At 59.0% G+C, this 22,838-nt stretch overlaps 1 protein-coding gene across 1 annotated transcript; it reads left to right on the top strand.

Moving 5' to 3' along the window:
• Window positions 1–11,574: 11,574 nt before the first annotated feature.
• TNNI1 (troponin I1, slow skeletal type) lies at window positions 11,575–22,631 on the top strand. The gene is made up of 9 exons (XM_046678156.1): window positions 11,575–11,633; window positions 15,031–15,063; window positions 15,680–15,683; window positions 17,511–17,552; window positions 17,960–18,091; window positions 18,976–19,065; window positions 20,149–20,325; window positions 21,233–21,342; window positions 22,307–22,631. The coding sequence occupies exons 2-8, from the start codon at window positions 15,053–15,055 to the stop codon at window positions 21,338–21,340; spliced, it is 564 nt and encodes a 187-aa protein (XP_046534112.1). The 5' UTR covers window positions 11,575–11,633; window positions 15,031–15,052; the 3' UTR covers window positions 21,341–21,342; window positions 22,307–22,631.
• Window positions 22,632–22,838: the final 207 nt, after the last annotated feature.

Raw genomic sequence — 22,838 nt, 5'->3', positions numbered from 1 at the left:
CAACGTGGCTCCCTGCCCTGCACCAGGCGCCCTGGGAACCCCCCCGCATCCTTCCATCCTTCGCTCCTGCTCCACACCGCCCCCTGGTGCCGGCCGCCTCTCCTCCAGCTCCATCCTCAGCATCTCAGGCCACCCCTGAGAGCAGCAGCGGCCACAGGTGTCCCGAGGTCCTTGGAGACGGTTGTGCACACACGACTGGCTCAGGCACCCCCCTGTCCCTGTGTGTCTTTGAATGTGTTTCAGGGCGTCTCTGAGCCCCTGGAACGGGTGTGTGTGAAAACTTATGACTTCCAAAACGATATGTGTGAATGTCACGGATTTCAAAAGTTCTCAGAGGAAGTTCTAAACCTCTCCAAAAGTAAAGAACCTCTTAGATCCTCGAGGGGGCTCTAGACGGCAGGGAGATCTCACCTTAAGAAAGACACCCATTTTCAAACAGCTGCATCGGGTTATAGCCTGTGTGTCACACAGCACTGCTGTCAGATCGGCTGCGTTTGCTCCAGCCCTGGAACGGACCAGAGGACCTCGTGTGAAGGAGGCATGGGAGCAGGGAGGGCTCAGCGGGGGGTGGATGAGGGTCGGGGCTCAGCTGTTTATCATCCGGGTGGAGGGTGGGGGGAGGGATGAAGTAGAGAGAAGGGCCATTCTCGCACGGTCAGCCACTCCTAAGTTTCCACAATGAACAATCTCATATCACACACATTCTGCCTGTCTCTGACACACACACACACACGCATACATGCTTGCACACAAGTACACACATGCACAAATTCTGACAGGTGTGCACACACATGCAGATGCATGCTCACACACATGCACACACGTATGTGTGCACACGTTCCGTCTCTGTCTGACACATGCACGCACGCGCACCTGCACCAATGCTCCCTCTGGTGGTGAGGGGGAGACCTGCATCCCCAGCTCCTGGGATCTGACCTGGGCTCCCGGAGGCCGCCTGTCAAAGCCGGAGTTTTCTCACAAAGACACGGAGAGAAGGACTGAACCACAACTCGCAGCTGCCCGCTCAAACTGTTCCACGCAGTTCATTTTGAAAACATCCCTAACTTGTCATTTTAGGGACATTTTATTAAGCCCGTGAAATCCTCGGAGCTCCCTGGCGGTGGCGTCTCCCGCACTCAACAGGGTGTTAAGAATTTCTTGATTGATTCCTGTTACTGGCTGTCACTTGACAGAATTAAAAATCATGCTTCATTTTTTCTTGATCGCTTTTGTTTTTTATTTTATTTGATAGATAACATAAGTGAGTCAGGACAATAATAATGATAATCAACCACGAAAACCAGAAATAGTGGTTCTCAAATTTGGGGGCTCAAGACTTTTTTACACTCTTTACTGAGGACCCTAAAGACTTTTTAAGTCAGTCAGAGGTGTCAATAAATACCTTATCAGAAATGAAAACTGAGAAATTTTTAAAATATTAATTCATTTAATAATTATAATCATAGGCCCGTCTTACGTGTTAATATGAATAAAATACTTTTATAAATACAATGTTATAAATAATACAAACATAAATAAAAATAAAGAAAACTATGATTTATTATAAATAAAATGTCTCATAATAAAATTATGAAATAAAAGTACCTAATAAGAGTGGCATTGTTTTACGTTTTTATGAATCTCTTGGACATCTGGTTTGCTAGGAGTCAACTGGACTCTCATACCTGCCTCTGCAGCCGATCTGTCGTAACGCACCTTGGTGGGAGGACACAGAAGATATCCAGCCTCACACAGGTATGTAGTCGGAAAAGAGAGGAGCGTTTTCACAGCCTTCCAGAGGGTTGCGGACATTCTTCTCGGGTTCTAGGTCAAGACTCGCCCGGTGGGAGTTTCTTAAAGTTTGGCGGCTGCGTGGAACCTGGAGCCCGTCAGCGGGGTCTCATTGTCTGTTTCGTCAGTCTAGTCATGCCCTGAGTGGACCTCTTATCCGGGCATGATGTTGTAACGCTGCCCCTTGGGCATCTGGAAAATATTGGTGCCCTGAGTCGTATGGATCTTCCAAATGTTAACACATTTCCTACCTCATTCAATGATTTCTAAAAATCAGGTTCTTTATTATCACCGCCGACCTTATCACGTATTGGGGCATCTGCGTACGGAGACTTTTGCAACATGCAAAACGGTGAAGCTCCCAAAGGTGGATATGAATTCTCCAAGATTTGAGTTTTCACTTAAAAGCTTGAATTTTATAAAACTTGATTTTTTTTCTTGGTGTTATTTTACTTTCTCGTTTTTTTTAAAGATGGGCACCTGAGCTAACAACTGTTACCAATCTTCTTTTTTCTCTTCTTCTTCTCCTCAAGCCCCCGAGTAAGTAGTTGTATATCTTTATTTGTGGGTCCTTCTGGTTCTGCTATATGGGACGCCACAGTAGCATGGCCTGATGAACAGTGCCATGTCCACACCCAGGATCTGAACCAGCAAAACCCTGGGCCGTGGAAGCGGAGCACACAAACTTAACCACTCAGCCGCAGGCCGGCCCCAAAGCTTGAATTTTATAACTGACAACAAGTACTCTCCGCTGTTTTCCTTGAAGCGACAGGCCCGTTTGGTTCATTTTGGAGAAAACATCTACCAATATTCAAGTCCAACTGACCACAGTTTTTCCATCTCTCCCTCTTTCGAGTGGAAATGACGTGCCACGTGAGCGGCACCAAGTGCGCCTTCCTTCTGCGTTGGGACCTGGCAGCTGCACAGGGTGTGCACCTGCCGTATTCAGTACAACGCACTTCACGCTTCTTCCCGCATCGCCGAGGGCACTGCAGTAAAACCGGCTGCCCCGCTGAGAGGGTGGGGGACAGGGACACGGCGGCCAGCACCGTCTGGGCTCCTCGGTCCCTGCTTCGCACCAGCAGCTCTACCCACCACTGTCTCTGCCCCATCAGGGCAAAGGCCAACATGTGGACAAGGCCAGCAACATACCCTCGAGGGTTGGCGGAGCCTGTTTTGCAAAGTGCCGCCACAGACACAGGGGACGGCTGAGCCGGGAGCAGAAGGGGTGGCCTCACCGAGCCTGGCACTCACTGCCCGGAGGATTAATGAATTTCACTCCACACACCCTGGTCGGTTTCCCGCCTCTGCTCCAGCCGTTATGGTAAGGCTGGGTGTGGCTGTGAGTCTGGAGTCCGGGGTCCCCTGCAGCCCCACGGTGAGCAGGTGGAGGCACGACGTGGGGCTGCGAATCCTCAGGCAGGTGACTCCTCCAACAAGGAGAGAAGAGACCTTGGGCTTGGAGCCTACACTGAGGAGGACATGGAGGAGGGGCCCCCTCTTTCTTGCGAGAGAGGAGTCAGCAGGCTGCCCACCCTCTGCCCCAGTGTGGAAGGGGCGGGGTCCCCGGAATCCCTACCCTCAGGAGGAGGTTCAGCCCAGCCTCGGAGTTTTGGAGAGTTTTCTCACCCTGGCCGGGGTCTTGGAGGAACTTCCTTGGAACCTCCGATGGAGAAGGCCCCTTCCTGGCCGCTTCCTCCCCGAGGCTCCTGCAGCGCAGCCCTGGAGCAGGGGCAGGAGTGCGAGAGCAACGGAGAGAGAGGGCTGCAGGCTGCGGGGGGTTGGGGCTCGGAGAGAATTGGAGCCGGTGGTGGGGGGAGGTGGCAGGGAGGCTGGGCGTTCGCCAGGTGTCAAGGCCCTCTGGGTTGGCACCGTCAAGGCCCTCTGTCTGTGTTGGCACCTGCCCGGCCCCAGCTTGGACACGGGGTGGAGGGGGTGTCATGGTTCAGGGTGACCTCCGAGGGGCTAAGTTTAACACCAACAAAGGCCCAGCTGCCCAGCTGTTGTTTTTATGTATGTCTGAGCACATCACGGGCAGGAGAGCCCGTCAGCCCCCGCGGCGAGGTCAGTGGGCGGCTGTGGCTGCCTGTCCCCGGGGGCCCCTGGGTGCCAAGAACTCGAACAGGACGCTTCCCTACCCCTCAGCCGGGAGCTCCCCGGCCTTATTTCAGGGCCCCGGGGAGAAGCAAGTGTCCCCCCTGAGCCCTACAGGCAGTTTCTGCCACTGTCTTTGGTCAGAAGACTCCTCTCTGTGTCGTCCATTTGTCCATTCATTTGTCCAGTGAGCGTTTATTGATCGCCTATTGGTGTCAGGCCCTGTGCCGGCCACCGAGGACATGAAATGAGTAAGACCTGGCGTCAACACTCAAGTTTCTCGAAACTAGGAGAGAGAGGACTCCAATGTTGTGGGTTACGTGAAGCAAAAGAGGGACCCACAGGGGCTGTGGAGCCTGGAGGATGGCTCCCAGTACAGTCAAGGTGGGCTTCCTGGAGGAGGCAATGCTCCACCAAGATTTGTAGGAGGGTAGGAGGCAGTTCATTGGGGGTTGGGTGAGAGAGAAGGGCCTCTGAGCCTCTGAGAAGCCTCCACCCGCTCCGGGAGCTTCCAGCAGCTCTGTGAAGCCTGAGGGAAGGGAGTGTGGAAGCCAGGAGCTGTGAGGTCACAAAGGGCGTCGGCTTGACCCTTTGAGTAGGGCCTGTGTTTCATCCTGAGGTGACTGATAGGGGAACATGGAGGCAACATGACCATCTTCTTACTTTAGGGAGACGGTACAGGCAGCCGTGGGGATCCTGGAGGGGTGGCAAGCAAGTCGGCAAAACGCAGTGGCCTGGGCAGAGACCACAGGGCAGAAGATCCCAAGTGGGGACAGGACAGAACTTGGTGCCCACCAGACCGTGGGAGCGAGGCAGGGGAGGACGGGATGACCCTGGGGTTTCTGGTGGGTTCCGGGCGTGGCCGTGCCATTTCTGTGCGTGATGCACAGAAGGAGGAGCAGGGGGGAGGGGCAATCAGGGTTCAGGTTGGGGCCCTTGAGTGACGAGGACTTGCAGAGGCCTGGACGAGCGTGTCGAACACGCGGTGCACACGGGTCTGATGCTGGGGCGGCCCGGGCGGGACACACACTCGGCACCCGGGAAGGACAGCAGGCTGGGACCCTGCCCCCACTGACACCCGCCCCCCTCTGCCCTGGGACAAAGCTCATCCCTCTGACAAAGAAGAAAATGATTTCCATCCCTCACTGTCTGCAGCGGGGGAGGGAGGAACAGTGGAAAAGCAGCGAGAGGCTCAGCAAACGTGAGGGGCTCTGTCCGGGGGTCCAGGACCGTCCGCCCGGCCTGGGCCGCAGCGGGGACAAGGTCCGAGCTCACTATCGTATCCCCATAGCCTGGCTCAGTGCCTGGGACCCCGGGTGCGGCTGAACGAACAAATGAATGAATGGATGGCAGGTGTTTGGGACCACCAGAGTTCTCCGAGTCTGGAGCTTGGGGGCAATGACAGGGGTGGGTCCGGGCAGTCCTTGGCTTTATGCCCAACCCAGGGGCCCTGCTGAGAGATGACACAGGCCAAAGTCAAGACACTCCCCCAAAGGGCTGTGTCTGCCCCAGGGGTGCCTTTTCCTACCTGGTTTAGTACGACAGTGGTTCTTCAAGTGGGGTCCCCAGAACAGCAGCCTCAGCATCACCCGGGAACCTGTTAGAGACGCAGATGTCCGGGTGCCCCCCAGACCTGCTGATGCAGAGACTCTGGGGTGGGGCCCAGGATCGCTCTTTCACCAAGCCCTGCAGGGGTTCTGATGAACCATAAAGGCTGAAGCCACTGGACCAGCAGACACCTGCTCTGCTGCATGCCAGGCTGTGTCCCGAGGGGACAGACAGAGAGCAGAAGCCCCATAGCCTGACCCCAGAGACAGCTTTCTGGGAGGGAGGGGAACCCGTGGACCTCAGAGAGGCGATGCAAGGCCTAGAACCAAGTGAGCGGCACAGACAGGAAGTCCTGTGCCCGGAGGGATGTGTGGAATCTGGGAAGGCCTCCTGGAGGAGGTGACTTCCTGCAGGGCCTGGAAGCATCAACTAGGGGAGAGCAACATGGAGGAACAGCTCTGCTTTGGAAACCTGCGAGCTCAAAGATGCAGAAGCGGGCGCCCACGAGGTCTGGGCTTCAAGGCAGCAAATAGGCTCGGTGGCCAGGGTGGCAGGGCAGGCGAGCCAGGAGCTGAGCAGGAGACAGGGGGTGGGGGGTACATGGGGGGGCGGGGGGGTGAGGCGGAATTGGGAGAGACACAGCGAGCTGGTGTTCCAGCTCCAGCCCTGCTGACTGCTCACGTGCCAGTTTGAAAAGAGCTCATTTCTAGGGTGGGGTCCACCCCTGATTTGCTAGCTCATTCTCCAGTCCCCCACATCCCCCAGCCCCACAGGGTCGGCTCCAAACCCCGCCTGCTTATTATGGAATTTCTGGAGAATCAGCCTGTCTTGCAGGGACCCGTCAAGGCCCAGCCAAGCCCAGGCTCTTGACTGGGAGGGCTTGGCCGGCGGCACAGAGGGACCTGGGGTGACAGTGGGGTGGTCCCCTTCCTCCACTGATGCACCAGGCTGATAGGGGAGCTAGCAGAGGAGCTGGGGGGCGGGGCTCAGGATGGGCAACCCTGAGCTGGAGGAGAAGGCAGCTCAAGGGAGAGGGGAAGCAAAGATTCGGGCAGGGGGTGGCGGGTGAGTGGGGATAGTGGGGTCTGGAAGGTGCAGGGCTTACACGAATGTGAGAAAGGCCATAGTGGAACTGAAGCCCAGGCCCCAGCAGCGTGGAGCCCGCTGGGAGCCCTGCCCTTGCCTCCTCTCCCTGCTGTGCCTCTCCCAGGCTCCCTGAGCCCGACGTCACCACCATTCACCCATCACCGGCCCCACGCAGGCCTCCCTGGAGGGGACAGCAGGGCCTCCTCCTCACGGCATCTAAGCCCTGAAAATGGGCCGATACCGTCTGTTGCCATGGAGCCAAACCCCTCACAATCAGGTCAATGGGGAACCCGCAGTTGAAAGCATCCCTTATGGCTTTTAATGTTGAAAGGAATGATATGGGGCTTTGGGGCCCCACGCTGGTCACTCCAAATTCCCAGGAAGCCGCGTGTTGCTGGAAGATAAACTCACGCGGACAATCGGGGCTGGTCCCTATGGATGGAGCACTCGCCCTGTCCAGGCGTCAGCGGGAGGGCTGGTTCAGGAGCACAGAAGCCGGGTGCCCAGGGCCTCGGCGAGCCGCTTCCCAGGTCGGTCAGAGGCTTCAGAGAACACCCGAGCCCACATTTGTGAAGCATTTGCTTAAAGCCTTTGAGCACGTGACTCAGTTAAGCCCCCAGTACCCACTGAGGCAGCGCCGCCATCACCCCATCTTACAGACGAGGACGCGGAGGCTCAGAGGGTCTGAGCTGCTTGAGCTCCCCGGGGGGACCGTCATCAGTGAGTGCAGTGTCTGCCCCCAGGGGCGAGTGTGACTTGCTGTGCCGCACGGTGTCTCTGATCCTCAGGCCTCGGCAGTGAGGCTGGTTTGTGGCAGGAAATGGGGGGACGTCTACTTTCCCTTCTTTATTTCTTCTGCTCCAGCCCCCTCCGCCCCCTGCCTCACCTCCTCCCAGGACTGAGCCGCTGGAAACCCGGCCCTGCATCACCCGATGGGCTTAAGATGGTGACACGGGGAGGAGGAGGCAGGGGGGGCTCGTGGCGCTGGCTGTCACGGGGCGCTGGCCCAGAGTGCTGGGCGGGAAGGCTGAGCCTTGTCACTTGCTAATTCGGGCTCCTCTGCTTCCCGGGCAATTCCAGGGCAGCCGGGATGACAGGTGTCGGCCACCGAGGGGCTGGGGCCCTGACTCACAGCCCACACGGCCTCACAAGGCTTAGCTCCTCCGGCCCGACACTTCCTTCCTGGTCCAGTTGACACTGGAAGCCAGAGGGACCAGAGGCTGGAAGCCCCTCCAGGTCATCCCCCTTCGCCTGGCCCACCTGAGTCCCTCCCTCTTCCTGGCCTGGCCCCTTTCTCCCTGGATCTGGCGAGCCCTGGCTCTCAGTCCTCCTCCTCCTGGCAAGGGTTCTCCTTCTGGCATTTTCCACTGAGCTGGGAAGTCACAGGAGATCTGAGAGGGCATGGACCACACGGCCCAGCTTCTGCTCAAGGCTGCCTCAGACTCTCTTTGGACTTTAAACAGAGGCTATAGGAAGGCCATCCCCCTTGTCCCAAGGAGGAGGGTCCCGGTGGAAGCCAGGTTCACCTCAGTCACTGTACGCCACCAACCCAGTTCACGAAGGAGGAACCTGAGGTTGAGAGAGGATGCTGTGCAGCTGGGGCTACCCACAGGGACCCTAAATGTAGACTCTCGAAGGCCTGCATGAAGGCAGGGCTAATGCCAGGTCGGGGCGGGGGGGGGGGAAACAAGGCCAGGCTCCCCCATTCGGTGTGGAGCAGGCGTTGGGGAGGGAGCTGGCTTAGGCATAGGAACAAGGGAAGTTTCAGCATCTCACACGAAATTGTGTACAGAATGGGTGACAAGTGGGCGGGGGCTGCCTCAGGAACCAAGTGAGAGAAGAGACAGCTAGACAAAGAAAGTTCCAGCAGGTCAGGGCGAGGTCTGCCAGGCGTGGCATGTGGATCGTTCACCCAACGAGAACCACGGAGCAGGCTGGGAGGGGGCTCCATCCACCTGTGGGGCTGCACCCACGGGGAGGGGGCGCACTTTCCTCTTCTCGTCCAGGGCTCCTTGGGGCCACGGGATCTGTTAGGGTTAAAGGCAGGAGCAGGGTCACGTTAGGGTTAAAAGGAGGTGCCAGGATAGAATTGGGCTGAATTAGGATTACAGAAGTGACATTAGGGGCAGCATGACGGGAGCCCCGGGCTGGGGGTTAGGAGATCCGGCCCAGCCACCATGAAGCCTTGCTCTCTGTGCCTCAGTTTCCCTGTGGGCACAATGATCGGACCGGACAGTCTTCCAGCTCTGATGTTCTGCGATCCTCTGGGCAAGACCAGAGCCGGCTTTAGGGAAGGCCAGGACGTGTGGAGATGTGCCTCGGGGTTGCCAGGCCTGAGGACCCTGGCCCCGGCCTCGTTCTTCTTGTGAGCCTCCCAGGCCTGGCGTTCTCCCCACTGGCCCCACGTGCAGCCTGGACCACAGAGGCCCAGGGCCCAGCCAGGTGCTGAGGAGCGGCTTTGTCTTCTCTCTTGCTGCCGTAACAAATCCCACGGATGTAGTGATTCAAAACAACACAGACTTGTTACCTTAGAGTTCTGGAGGCCAGAAATCCACAATCGGTCCCATTGGGCCGACAGACAAGGGGGGGCCAGGCTGCTTCCCTCCGTGTGCTTGCCTTCTCCAGCTCCTAAAGGCCACCTGCATTCCTTGGCTCGTGGTCCCTTCTTCCGTCCCCAAACCAAAGCATCCTCTCTCCTCTCTGGCCTCTGCTTCCTCCACCACATCTCCCCCTGCTGACCCTAACCCTCGTGCCTCAGTCTCACAAGGACCCATGTGGTTCGAGGGGCCCACATGGACAATTCCCCATCTCCATGATGCTCTCCCCATCCCGGGCACCCTAAATTAATCCCATTTGCAAAGTCCCTTTGGCCGCATAAGGTAACATTCACATTTCCATGATGTCTTTAGGGGGCCATTGTTCAGCCCACCGCAGGTAGCTCTGCTGGGGGCTCTGGCAGGGCCACGAGCACTGTTTCCGGCTGTGTCTGGGGAGGGTCCTCCTCGGCTGGGTGAGCAGCGGGGCCGGACTTAGCCTCATAGCTCCCGGGACAGCTGTCCCCACTCTGCAGGAATGGGGGTGGGGGACCAGGCCTCTGGGCAGGTGTGCACTGAGAAGGGGGTCACCTTTTCGCAGGACAACTGTGAACAAGGAGGGCAGGAGAAAGGCTGCAGAGGTGTCTTGGCCGGGGCAGAGAGCGGGGACTTAGGGCTGTGACCGCCACGGGCAGTGGTCCTCCGCCTGGTGTGGGCGGCCTGCAGCCAGAGATTGCCAGGCCGGCAGATGGACTCCGGCAGCCTCAGCACCCACCGCACCCACAGAGGGAGGCTGGGGCCGGGGGCAAGGACAACACGGCACAGCAGTCTCGTTTCCGAAGGCCATCTCTGAGCAGACGGCAGGAGAGAAGCCGAGGGCAAGGCCATCCCTTCCCTCCGCAGCTGAGCGGCCGGCCGGTCAGAGGGTGGACGGCTGACAGCTGGAGCCCACATGGCGTGGTGGGATGGTGTGGACGGAGTCGGGACGCTGGGACCTGAGACGAGGAAGACCAGCCCCATGCTGTCCCAACAGGGCCTGAGGATGACTAACACCCAAGTCGTGATTCCTAGAGTCCTGTGGAGACCAGGGGCCGCTGTGTCTTCCTGTGAACATCCGAGTGCCTGTTTCTTAGGTTGTGTTGACGCCCTTTTGCTGTTTACTTTGTCAGTCTGTTCTGCGTTTTCCTTTCTAATCCACGCAGACAATTCATGGTTTTTGTGCATATTAAGGTCTGGTGAGAAGGTAATTGTATAAATTATAAACATAATGAGCCCATGTCATAAACCCCAGCAGACTCTCCTTCCAGCCCCCGGTCCCTCTCGGCCCCAGCTGCTCCTGGGCCGCTGCCTTCATTTTCCATCCCAGCCCCTCCCCTTGGAATCCTGTGCTCAGACCCCCATAGCTTCCCAGACCCTGTCCTTTCTCCCTGGCAGCCTTCCAGCATGGACGCTTCCCAATGTCACCCTGACCTGGGCCAGGTTAGAACCACTGCTGTTGGGCCCCAGGACGGTGGTGGCCTCCCCACCCCGTGGCACTGTGGCTGCGTCTCCTCGGGACGCCCCGTCCACCAGCTCTCTCCCCGACCCGGCGGGGAGTGGGGTGTTGCTGCCTGACCTCCTGCTGCTTGCCAGGCCTCTCCTGGCCTCCCCGAGGGGTCAGTGCCCGGCTTGTCCTGCCACAGCCTGGGACCCCGGCCCAGGAGACAACAGACAATAATAGCCATGGGATTAGCATAGCAGGCATTGTCTTTCCCTGACTATGGGGTATTATGTGTTCACCAACCGTCCTAAAAATACCCCATAGACAGGTGCAGCCGGCACGGCCCAGCCCCCCGGATTCTGCTGGCTGAGACAAGGGACAGAGCTCAGGGAGGAGGTGAGTTAGTCTCCCCAGGGGGGACAGGCGTGGCACGTAGGGGGCCATTTGGAAGCTGGGGAACCTAGCTCCCTGGACACCCGCCTGGAGACCCTCAGACCTCCCTGAGGTGGGCCCCACTGCTGCTCCTCAGCTCAGCTCCAGGATGCTCCCTGGAGTCTGCCAGCAGCTCTGTTCACATCACATGCAAGTGCAGGCGTCTCTGGTCCTCTTAGGCTTTTGGAGCGTGGGCTTGAGGCCTGATGTCCGCATTCCCTTGTAAAGATGTGGGGTTCCCTTCCCCAGCCCCTGCTGGCCCCCTGGGCCCCTTGCTCTCCCTCATGCCCCTGCTCGGCCCCGGGGCTGCTCAGTGCCCATCTGGTCTGGCTGCTCATCGTCTCCCTTTCTTCAGCCAGCATCTCCCTAGGTGGGTACTGGTTGTACTCAGTTGGTGGCCTCTGTGCACAGGGTTTGTGTGTATTCCTGAGCAGCTTACACATGCATCTTCAAGCCCATGGGGTTAGGGTGGTGTCCTGCTGTGGTTCGGCTCTGTGCGTGGTGGGCGGGGGTGGGGGACGGACCGGGGGAGGGGCAGCTGTCTGTTCTATTTTTACCGGCCAGTTGCCGCTGGCCGTGGTTTTCATAGTCCCCCCTCTGCTCTGCCCCTCGCAGCCCACAGTCAACCGCGAGCCACCGGCCGGCCCAGCTCAGGGACACTGACCGCGGTAAGTGTCTGCTCCTGGCGCTGCCCGTCCAGGCTGAGTCCAGACGGGGACCCTGGGCCTTGGGTCTCGGGAGGCGGCGAGGGCTTGGAGAGGGAAGAGAACATTCCTGGGCTGTATAATCGGGTTTGTTGGTGGGAAGGTCCTCAGACGCTCCGACGGCGTTTGGCCCTGTGGGAGGGCAGCTCTCCTGCTGCTCCTGTTGCTGCAGCGGGAGCCCCCTCTGACCATTTGGAGGCTGAGAGCCCCGAGCAGAAGTTTCCACCACATCACCCCGAGGAGCCCCAGGGTTGTACCTTCACGGGGGGCCGCCCAGCCAGCCGGTCCAGGAGGGAGGGGGTACCGGGGGAAGGGGGTGGCATTGGGGATGGGAGAGTGGGGCTGCGGGGCTGCATTCAAAGCTTAGAAAGAGCCTGGTGAGCAGTGAAAGTGGGCAACGCCCGCAGAGGAAGAGAAGGAAGGGGCTCCGCCTGCAGGGCCCTGGGAACCAAGAAGCTCCACCGGGCCCCTGCCGACCGAGGCACCCTCTTGCCTCTTTGTTCTTTGTCTTCGAGGAACATGCACAGCTCCCTTTGCCCATCCTACTAACAGTAGGACGGGAGCAGGGGCAGGCAGACTGCCAGCCCTGCTGGGCAAGGGGCCAACCCCTCTCCCCGACTCCTGGCTCTGAGGAGTGGACGGAGTGGGTCGGGGCCCCTGGGGGAGGCAGAGGGTGCCAGCACCGGGAGCCGGAGCCTGAGGGTCTGCGAACACACAAGCGAGGGCGGCTTCTCCAAGGCGAGCCGCGGCTGGGGTGGGGGTGGGGTGTTGGGGTCTATACATGAGGTGGGGGCTGCAGGCTGCACCTGCTGCCAGATTTGGGAACCGGTCCTCCAGCAGCTCTGAGAGGAGGCTCTCCTGCTCAGAGCTCAAGATAGGGCTGTGTGGTGGCTGCGGCCACAGGCTGGGGACTAAGACCCTCATCAGTGGTCAGTCAAGGAGGACCGAGATGCCCTTGAACTGGGGTCCAAGGTCCAGGGAGAAGAATGTGAGCCTGACTAGAAATTCGTGTCCCTGGTGACCAGGTGTGCAAAGAGATCAGTTCTTTTCCTTGCACACACAATCACTCGCACACACACACACACACACAGGCAAGCTCACACATGGCCTGAATCCTCCAATCTATCTGATACTCTGTTCCGCCCCACGGGCCTCGGGGAAGGGAAGGCCCAGCTCGAGGCCACCACTGCCACACTCTGCTTCCTCCCTCTGAAGGCGGGTTTCTAACTCTCCCCTTGCTGGCTGCTTGTGGGGGAGCTGGAATGCTGGCTCTCCAGCTGCTATCTACATCCTGACTTCTTATCAGGTCCTGTCAAGGGGTCCTGTCTGGTGGGTGTCAGCGCACAGGCTGGGACCCCTGGGCCTGGCATTTGTCAGTGGGGCGGGCTGGGGGCTGGCCCTGGAGCTTGGCAGGACGCCTGGACTGGCCCGAGCAGGTAGGGCCCCACACTGGTGCCGGTGGGCACTCTGAGGCGGGTGTGAATGCAGCCAAATGCCCAGCAAGGGGGACACGCATCTGGGGAAACAGAGAGGAGACCTGGGCTGAGACCTGGGGCCCTCTGGGGACTGGCATTCTGGGAGGGCAATGAGGATAGACCGGTGGACCTGGAGGTGCTTCTTCTCCAGCTAGTGTTTTTTCTGGACGTCCTCAGCATCTTCAGAGGAGCGGAGCCCTCAACATAAACAGCTGGCGATAAAATCTAATTTCAGCCAAGCATCTCGGGCATTCGTGGATTGGCCCCTCCCCCTCCCTCTGTGCCCCAGGCTGACAGCTGAGACTCTGGGGTCACACTCCCTCTCCCCACCTCCACCCGGCCCCGCTCTCTCCTGGAGGCGGAGGCAGAGATGGAAGCCCAGCAGGCTCCCTGATGAGAGACTCAGGAGAGGCCGCCAAGCCTGCTGGTGGGCTGGGGGTCGCGGGGGATGCTTCATGGGCACAAGGGGAAAGGAGAGAATGAAGGCCGAGGCCAGAGGTGGCTCTGCTGTGAAATTCCTGGCGGCCACTTTGCAAGCTTTTCTGCCCTCCTCCGCTCCACACCAGGTTCTTGGACCCAACCTGAACCCTGACTCTGCATTCCTTGCCCCCCACCCCATATTCTCTGGTCTCCCCCATCCCTCCCTTCATACCCGCCCGGGGTTCCTGTCGTGCCTGGACACCTCCTCCAGCCCCTGTGATCCCCCCTTCCTCTCCTCCTTTGCACAATCCCCGTCCGCCTCCATGGAATGCACTTTGTCTGGGCCCAGGCAAGATGGAGGGCCAGGTCTGGCTGTGGGTCATCCTCTGCAGCCTCAAGGACCCCCTCCTCTGCCTGGGCCCCCAACTGTCGGGGCTAAAGGGGCTCCAGGGTCACCCAGTCGGGGGGTGTCAAACTGAGCTCCACTGCCCGTCCTCAGCCCCTTCGACCAGTGCTGCATGCTCCTATAGATGGAATTTGTTTTGCTTCCAAGTGAAATTTGGTTTGAATAAAAAGTTCAAGACTTACGTGTTAGGTGGACAGCAACGTGTCTAAGCCCTCATTTTGCAGAGTGGAGAGCCGGCCTGGAGAGGGTCAGGGAAGATCAGAACTCACCGTTGCTGGCCTCCCGGCTCCACCCCTCCAGGCAGGCGCCCCCCACTGCGCTACCCAGGGCTGCAGCCACCTTGTGTTTAATGGGGCCCCCTGAGCAGCATTACACTGCACAGAGTGTGAAGGGCGCCTCCTGGAGTCGTGCCCATGGCGGCTACCTGTGGTCCACCTTCACTCTGCACCATCAGCCTTCCAGTCCTTCCCCTCTCTGAGACCTTCAGTGACCACCCATCGTCCACAGGACCAGGTCCAAACTCAGCCTGTTGTTCAAGGCCCCGGGAGCGAGCTCCACCCTCACTTTCCAAACGTATTTTCCACGGATGCCGTTCTGTTCCCTGCAGGGGTGGGCAAACTTTTCCCGGAAAGAACCCGAGAGGAGATATTTTGGCTTTGCAGGCCACATAAGGTTCTGTCCCATATTCTTCGTTTTATAATCTTTTGAGCAGAAAGACGAGGGGCCGGATCTGGCCTGTGGGCTGCAGTCTGGACATCCTTGCCCTCACACCTGTCCGGCCCAGCCACTTTCCATTCTTATATTGTTTCTTTGCTTTTATAAGATTTCTCTCTCTTGTGAGTGAATGAGTAAACGGACAAGTGAATGAGGAAAAAAAAAAGGATGAACGGACAAGTGTTTATCCCGTCCTGACCGGCTGGAATCCGCTGGGTCTGCTCTCTTCTTCCTGCTGTCCAACTCTCTCCTGGGCTGGATGGCCCACACAGCCCCCAGGCCCCGGCAGAGGGCTGGCGGTGGGAGTTGTAACTTTGCCTCCTTAACGACTCCTTTGTGCCCCCAGGTGCTGTCCGCCAGCCGCCACCATGCCGGAAGTGTAAGTAGTCCCCCGTCCAGCTCCTGGGCTGCAGATTTCAGCCCCATGTTAGAGGCACCGTCCGTCCCACCCCTGACGCAGTTCCCCAGGACGGCAGGTCCCCAAATGGAACAGGCTGAGCTCCAGGCCCAGGGTGGCCACGCGTCCTCCCAGCCTCCAGCAGAACTCAGGCCCCGTGTTGCCTGGGGACGATCTCTCGGCCCGGTGCAGAGTTTGTCTGTCTGCACTGATCGAATGCATCGCATGCACCATTAACACAGGCCCAATAGATGATCAAAGCTTCCAGAATGTACCCATGAGCCCAGGATGGATGCTCTCACATCGCTGGAACCCTAGTGCCAGGCTTCCCTGACCTTCCATCGCTCCTCCCAACTTACAGTGGCTGGTACCTCCCATGAGAACCTCCACTCGCTCAAGGGCCGCTGGGTTTTATTCCGTTCTGCTGGAACCCTTGAACTGGGTCCTGCCCGATGCCCGATTTCTTTCTGGTGCACTGCCCCACACCCCGTCCCCAACCTGTCCCGTGCTTCTGCTGCTACACGTATGACACGCATCGTTCATCCTCACTCTGTCTTCTCCTCTCTCCCCCTGTGCCTCCTGTGACGGACACCTGAAGTGAGGTAAGTGGGACTCAGGGCAGTTCTGTCCTGGTTAAGCCTTCAGACTGGTCAAGGTGGGGTGGACATTTGAGGAGAGGAGGGAGCTCGGGTCAAGGCCCAGGGAGGGGGCTGCTGAGGAAACTTCCAGGAGAATAGAAATGCTGGGTGAAGATTCTGGACATGGATCTGTCCAGGGTCCAGGGAGTTGGTGCCCAGTGCACTATGTCACTGGAAGTGGGGAGCTGGGATCCACACAGGGGCTGGGAGCACGGCCGAGCTGGGTGTCACTCTGTGCCCATTCCTTGCTCTGCGCCCTCACTCAGCACAGGGCAAGTTCTCTCTCACCCACTCCGAGAGCTCATCAGCCTGGGGGCCACCTTGTCCCTTGCAGAGCCCATCCTGGGCAAAGCCGTGTGTGAAGGGTAAGGGGGCGTCGTCATTGGGTTGTTCCACCCCTGCCCCATGACTGAACACGGAGGGAGGAGCAAAGAGGTGTCTCCTGCTCCCCTGAGGGCTTAGATGACCCTGACCCTGCTACAGTCCAGACGTATTCCCGCTGCTGAGAACGCAGCCTGTGCACAGCCCAGGGATGGGGCCCACAGGGACAGGGCTGTGACTCGGGGCGGGCACAGATGGGAATGAGCAGACTGATGGAGATTCTCAATGAGAATCAAATAGACCATTCTTCAGTAGCCGTGTGAGTTTCTGAGTTTTGCTGAGGCTTGTGTTAAAGTGAGACCCCACTGATTGACAGTCAAACCAGGTGACCCACAAGCTCACCGAGTGGTGGGGAGAGGACACTGCAGTGAAACACGGGCCACAGCACATTGCAGTGTGCAGGCCATGGGTGGTAATGACAGTAGCACAGGCCATTTCTCCTGCAACCACACTAATCTGAAATGTAGCAAAAACCTCGGCTTTTGGGGAGGAAAAGGCAAACGAACCACTCCGAAGGGTCAGATGAGAAGTGTGCGTTCCCAACATCGAGGCTCACTCATTTTCTCCCACGAGTGCCACCCACTCAAAGCCTGATGGCCTCACTTTCCGCACACGAGTGACAGACGGGAGCTGTGCTCTCCCGGCCTTGGCACAGAAAGAATCAGGTGCTTGTCTATCGCAAGGAGAGCGACGCCCGCCCTACGGCCAAGAGGAGACAGCGGGGCCCGGAAGGCATCAGTCTCCTTAGTTAGGGGTCAGATAGCCCTCCTGACCTTCACCGCCCCTCAGGGGACAGCGCCAGGGGGCTAAGGCTGATTACAACATATCTAGTTGGCAACAGCACGTCTAGCATCTTTAATAAGAAAACAGTGCTTTCACATCTGGGAAAGATTTATATGGATGGTGTTGACATGAAAAAAAGTTTTGATGTCTAAAATGAGACATTCTTAGGAAATTCACAGCTTGTTTAGGACATGACAGGTGACCAAGGTATTGGTATGCTACCATCCAGAGGGCTGAAACACTCACTCTTGCATGCTTTTCCAAGGATTTGCTCATCCACAATGTCATCAGTCTGCAAAGCTGTGAACTAAGCAAGGTGGATCTACCATCCTATTTGCAGATGGGGAAGGAGGTCCCATCGAGGCCGTGTGACCCACACAGGTCTTGCGGGCTTCCATCAGTAGCAGAACCAGAATGGGAAACGGGGCCTCAGCCCCCAGGTCAAGGTAGCTGATGACAGCGCTCCTTGAATCTGAGGGCTTAAAGCTCAGAGATGAGCTTTCAAGGGCCCTGAGGTGGGGATTCTGGGTAATGATGGTGAACTGCATGGCACTCGTCCCGGTGAGGACCAGATTTTAAGGTCTGCGGCCTCTGCCTCACTCATCTCCCCCCTCTTCTCGCCCTCAGAGGAAACCAAAGATCACTGCCTCCCGAAAACTCCTGCTGAAGGTGAGAGGGGGTGCCGGCTCTGTGGGATGCCCAGTGGGAGGCAAAGGGGACGCAGGGCAGACTCCGAGAGCTGTGGAAGGTCGTGGGAGGGCAACAAGGAAGGAGGCCAGAGCAAAGATATTGACTGGGCAGAGGAGCTTGGCTGCTGCCCGGAGCCCAGTGGTCAGTGGGTGACACCTGGCACCGTGGAGTCCTGAAGGGAGGCAGCGCTGGTGGAGCAGAGGGACTCCCCTCATCTTTGTAAGAGTTTCTGTCTTTGGGGCTCTGTGGGCCAAAACAGATGAGGAACGAGTCAGAAGAAGGAAAGAGAGAGAGACAGCCTCCCTGGTGCGAGGGTTCAGGGCTGGGGGGCATTCGAGGGCTCTGGACCACCGGCTCAGCAGCTCTGTCTGGTCCTGTCCTGTCAGAGCCTGATGCTGGCCAAGGCCAAGGAGTGCTGGGAGCAGGAGCACGAGGAACGCGAGGCCGAGAAGGCCCGCTACCTGGCCGAGCGCATCCCCACGCTGCAGACCCGCGGCCTGTCCCTCAGCGCCCTGCAGGTGAGCCTCTCAGGTGGGGGCCCCGTGTGGGTGTCCCCAGGGACTGGGTGGCAGGAGTCCAGATTCCCCCTGCTGGGAGGCGGGGCCATCAGAGCCCATGGCACAGGTGCCAGAGGGGAGCCGCAGCAGGGGAGGGACTTGCTCCGGGTGGGGCACAGCCAAGGGTGCGACTCTTATCAGTGCCACAGTGCGGATGGCGGGGCTGGGGTGGAGCAGGGAGGTGGGCAGGCCTTCGAAGCCCCATTTCTTCATCCGTGCCGTCCTCCCCCTGCAGCCCGATCTTTAATGTTTTTACAACTTTGGTAACTTTAAATACCAGCAACAGCAGAGAAAAGAGACCAAAGGAAAGGACACCAGAATGTCACTGATGGTTATCTCCAGGTGGTGGCAGCACTCGCTATTTTATTTTATTTATTTTTTTTTTGAGGAAGATTAGCACTGAGCTAACATCTGCCACCAATCCTTTTGCTGAGGAAGACTGGCCCTGAGCTAACATCTGTGCCCATCTTCCTCTACTTTATATGTGGGACACCTACCACAGCATGGCTTGCCAAGCAGTGCCATGTCCACACCCGGGATCCGAACTGGCAAACCCCGGGCCGCCAAAGCGGAACATGTGCACTTAACCGCTGCGCCACCGGGACGGCCCTGATTTTATTATTGTTGCTTAAGACATAACTTTCAAAATGCCTGCAATTAACTTATGTTATTTAAAGAAAACAACGGGCTCCTGCTCAGAGCAAAGGGGTCTGTCTGTTCTTCCCAGAGCACGGCTGGGGAGAGGGCCAGGGGCTCTGGACTCGGGGGGCAGAAAAGGGAGGCTGCAGGCTGGGGGGCTCCCCACCCTCTTCTCCATCCCTGCCTGACGCGTCCTGCTCCCCCAGGACCTGTGCCGGGAGCTGCATGCCAAGGTGGAGGTGGTGGATGAGGAGAGATACGACATCGAGGCCAAATGCCTCCACAACACCAGGGAGGTGAGCCCGGAGGAGGCTGGGCTGGCGGGGCGTGGATGCGGACGCTGTGGGCCAGGGCCCCCTCCTTCTGCGGGGTCCGGGAAGTGGCCGCTTAGCAGGAAGCTCTGGTCCCCCCACTCCAGCCCACATGGACCCCACAGGGCTGGAGCGGGCAGAGAGAGGATAATCACGTGGGTGAAAGGCAGAAGCTTGCTCCCAACCTGGCAGGCGGGCTCTGCAGTGTAAGAGAAGCCGCCCTCTGTGTCCACCCACGCAAACAATCCTGAGCCTGCTAGTAACCCCTTCCCCTTGCGAACGGCTCTCACGTGTCTTTGATCCTCCCCACACACCTGTGGATGAAGTAGGTGCTATCACCTGCACCTTACCCATGAAGACACTGAGGTTCAGAGAGGCTGAGACACTCAGCCCCGGTCACACAGTACTGGTCCTGGGACTGGCGCTGGTCTCTGATCCCCACTCCAGTGCTCGGCGCTCCCTGGATGTGGGGTGGCAGGCACCAGCTCCATCCAGACTCTGCTCCAGTGGGATGTGGCAGAGAGTAAAAGGGCAGTGCTCCTGCTGCTGGGGTCGGCTGCTTCTGGACACTTGTGCAAAAACGAGGAGGGCCGGGAGGGACCAGAAGTCACTTGCCTCCTTCCCACTTCTCATCAGGAATGGCCATCAATAGTCTCCCCAGAATTCCCTCCAGAGCTCGTCCCCTGGAAATTCCCCCTGGGGGTCCAGGACCACCCTGCTGGCCTGAGGCCACACCCTTGGGGAGCTGGGGGAGGACCCATTAGAAGCAGGAATGAGGCTGCGGGATGAAGGGGGAGCAGCCCCACGCTCCAGACAGGGCTTCCTGCTGCCCCCTGTGGGGCTGTCACAACAGAGACGGCTAGTGGGCTCTGTCCGTCCACTTGCTCGCTCAGTCATTTATCAACAAACGTTCGGTGGCTATTTGCAAACTGATGGGTGGGTCTGAGTGTCCTGGAGGGTCTGGCCTGAAGGCTGGAGGTCTCGGGGTGCAGCTCTGGCTGGAGCCCCAGAAGTTGGTGGCCCATGGCTGCTCCCTCTCCACGAGCCCTCGCTCCTCCTCGCCTGCAGATTAAGGACCTGAAGCTGAAGGTGCTGGACCTCCGTGGGAAATTCAAGCGCCCGCCGCTGCGCCGGGTCCGCGTCTCGGCTGACGCCATGCTCCGGGCCCTGCTGGGCTCCAAGCACAAGGTGTCCATGGACCTCCGGGCCAACCTGAAGTCGGTGAAGAAGGAAGACACGGAGAAGGTGGGGACCCCCTGCTCACAACCTTCCGCCCCTCGTCCCATCAGCCTTCACCTGTTACCCGTTCATGTAGCCTCGGGCTGGCCCAGGAGCTCCTGTTGGGGGAGGCCGGCCAGCCTGCTAGAACATTCTAGAACCCTCTGGGAGAGCAGTGCTACAGTCTTATCATTCTGTCTTGGGAGAAAGAAGACTTGCTTCCTTCTCTTCAGGCTGCTCCCGGACTGAGGAGGAAACGGGGACACAAAGGCAGACTGAGGAATAGAGTAAAAACCATGCGCCCAGCGTGAAGAGAACCAGAGATTTAGGGTGACGGGTGGACAATGCCCTCTGTTCCTGGTGGGGAAAGGCGGCAGGTCAGTGTGGTCGTAGGACACACAGCACAGAAATCAGAGAGCTGGTTCAGTCAGCCCTCAGCAGTGAACCACGCTAAGCTGGCTGGGCTCCGGGCACACAGGCCCAGAATCAACAGCCCCATGAGGGACAGGGACGAAGGACAGGGTCTCTGGCCCAGGGAGCCTTGTAAAGAGAGATGGGCCAGGCAGCATGCTGGTGACAGGGAAAATGAGCTAAGTTAGAAGGAGGAAGGCTTCTTGGAAGAGGTGGCCTTCAGCTGCTGAGCACCACACCAGGAGGGCAGCGTGGGACCTGGAGGCCAGGTTGGGCCGTGGTCCATTGGGGTGGGAGCTGGCCCCGTAACCCTCGCCACAACATCCCAGAGCTCCCACCCGACACAGCTTCCTTCTTCCCCTGGAGCCTCAGCTTGACCTGCTTGCACCTGTCCAACGGCGTCCCAGGGCCCCACCGTCCGGGCAGAGGGGGCGGGATTTCCGATCACCCGGTTTCTCTTGTGCTTGGAGGGCCCCGGTGGCACCTGGTGGGCTAAGTCTCTGTGTGTGGGGCCTGCCCACAGGAGCGGCCCGTGGAGGTGGGTGACTGGAGGAAGAACGTGGAGGCCATGTCTGGGATGGAAGGCCGGAAGAAGATGTTTGACGCCGCCAAGTCTCCCACCACGCAGTAGAGGTACCCAGAGACCAGCTCCCTCTGCTCGGGGCCGGCAGGAGCCTGAAGGACAGCAGGACAAGGATAACAGGGCGGGAGGGCCGGGCCCAGGGCGGTGCAGGGAGAGGAGCAGCGACCAGGGTCGGCCTTGTGGGCTCAGTTCTGGTTCCACCCTGAGACTGTGCACACGCGTCACTTCTGCTCTGGGACACTTTTTCTCCCTCTCATCTGTGAAGCTGGGGGTTGTATCAGGTCGGTGGTTCTCCAAGTGTGGTCCTGGGACCCGCAGTATGGGTGATGTGGCCCCACCCCAGGCCACCTGGACTGGGAACGCTGGGCTGGGGCCAGCCCTCCAGGTGACTCCATGCACGAGTCTGAGGACTGCTAGATTAGATGACCCTGAGGGCCCCCAGCTCTGACATGCTGGAAGCCTAGGCTCTTTGAGATACCTCCTGGAGATGTCCTGGGAACCATCCAGCATGCACAGTCCCTACTCCCAGGGTGGGGTCCATTCAGAGAAGTGAAGACCACCCGCTCTCCGAGGAAACTGCTGGAGAAAGCGGCAAAGTTAGGCCCCCTTGAACCCTTCTGGGAGTGCGGAGGGGAGGTGCAGGGGCTGAGGTCTACCAGATAGCCGTCAGAGAAGGCTCCCAGGAGGGAGCTCTCCCAGGAGGTGATGGGCCGATGTTAGCAGATGCAGAGGAAGGGCTTGTCCGAAGGCTCACGGAGCAGAAAGGCGCAGCAGTGGGCATCAGCCAGCCCTGGAGGAGCCTAGGGTGGAGGAGCAGTGGGAGGGCTGGGGCAGGGGAGGGAGCCTGGTGCCCCCGGCGAGAAGCTGAGGCTTCCTGGGAGCCCCTGGGGACGAAGGACCAGCCCAGGGCGGCTGGGGTGAGAATCGGGGGACTGTATGTGCTTCACATTAAGTTGGAGTCATGAACCGCACACAAGTCTCCAGGAACTGATGGCCTCTGTTCTGTCGCTACAGGCGGGCTTGCTGCACTGTGCTCTGGGCTCCGGCTGCACGCTCCTTCCTCCAACCCGACTCACCCGCCTCTCTGCATCCCGCCCTGCTGCCCCCTCTCCCCTCCAGCCTGACTGCCCTCCTCTGGAACCGGGATTAAACAGACACTCGCGAGGAGAGACAGCCGTGTCTGAAGCCCTCACCCCACAGCCCAGGTGAGGCCACACCGACAAGGAGGAGGTGCGCAGCCCCTTCTCTCCAGCCCCGGGCTGCCTCCCTCCACCGCTGCTGTGCCATGTAGAGTGTCCGCAGGCATCACGGCCCCCCATTAAAAACCCAGTGTCCTGGTCGTTTCTGTAGCTCTGGCCGTGAGCTCTGGGAGGAAAAGGGAGGCAGGGAGGCTGGGAACACAGGGCTGTGCTGGGCTCCAGTCAGGTGCCTTGGGTCGGAATGGAGGGCTGAGGATTTGGCAGCTGCTGCTAAGGTCCCCCTGGGACCCTCTGCCCAGTGACATCACACAGTAACCCCCTCCACCCAGGACTCAAGCCCCGACCCC

This window comes from Equus quagga, chromosome 12, assembly GCF_021613505.1.
Source record: "Equus quagga isolate Etosha38 chromosome 12, UCLA_HA_Equagga_1.0, whole genome shotgun sequence".
NCBI classification, from domain to species: domain Eukaryota; kingdom Metazoa; phylum Chordata; class Mammalia; order Perissodactyla; family Equidae; genus Equus; species Equus quagga.
Note: the sequence above shows the minus strand (reverse complement) of the source record. Positions and strands in the feature narration are given on the sequence as shown.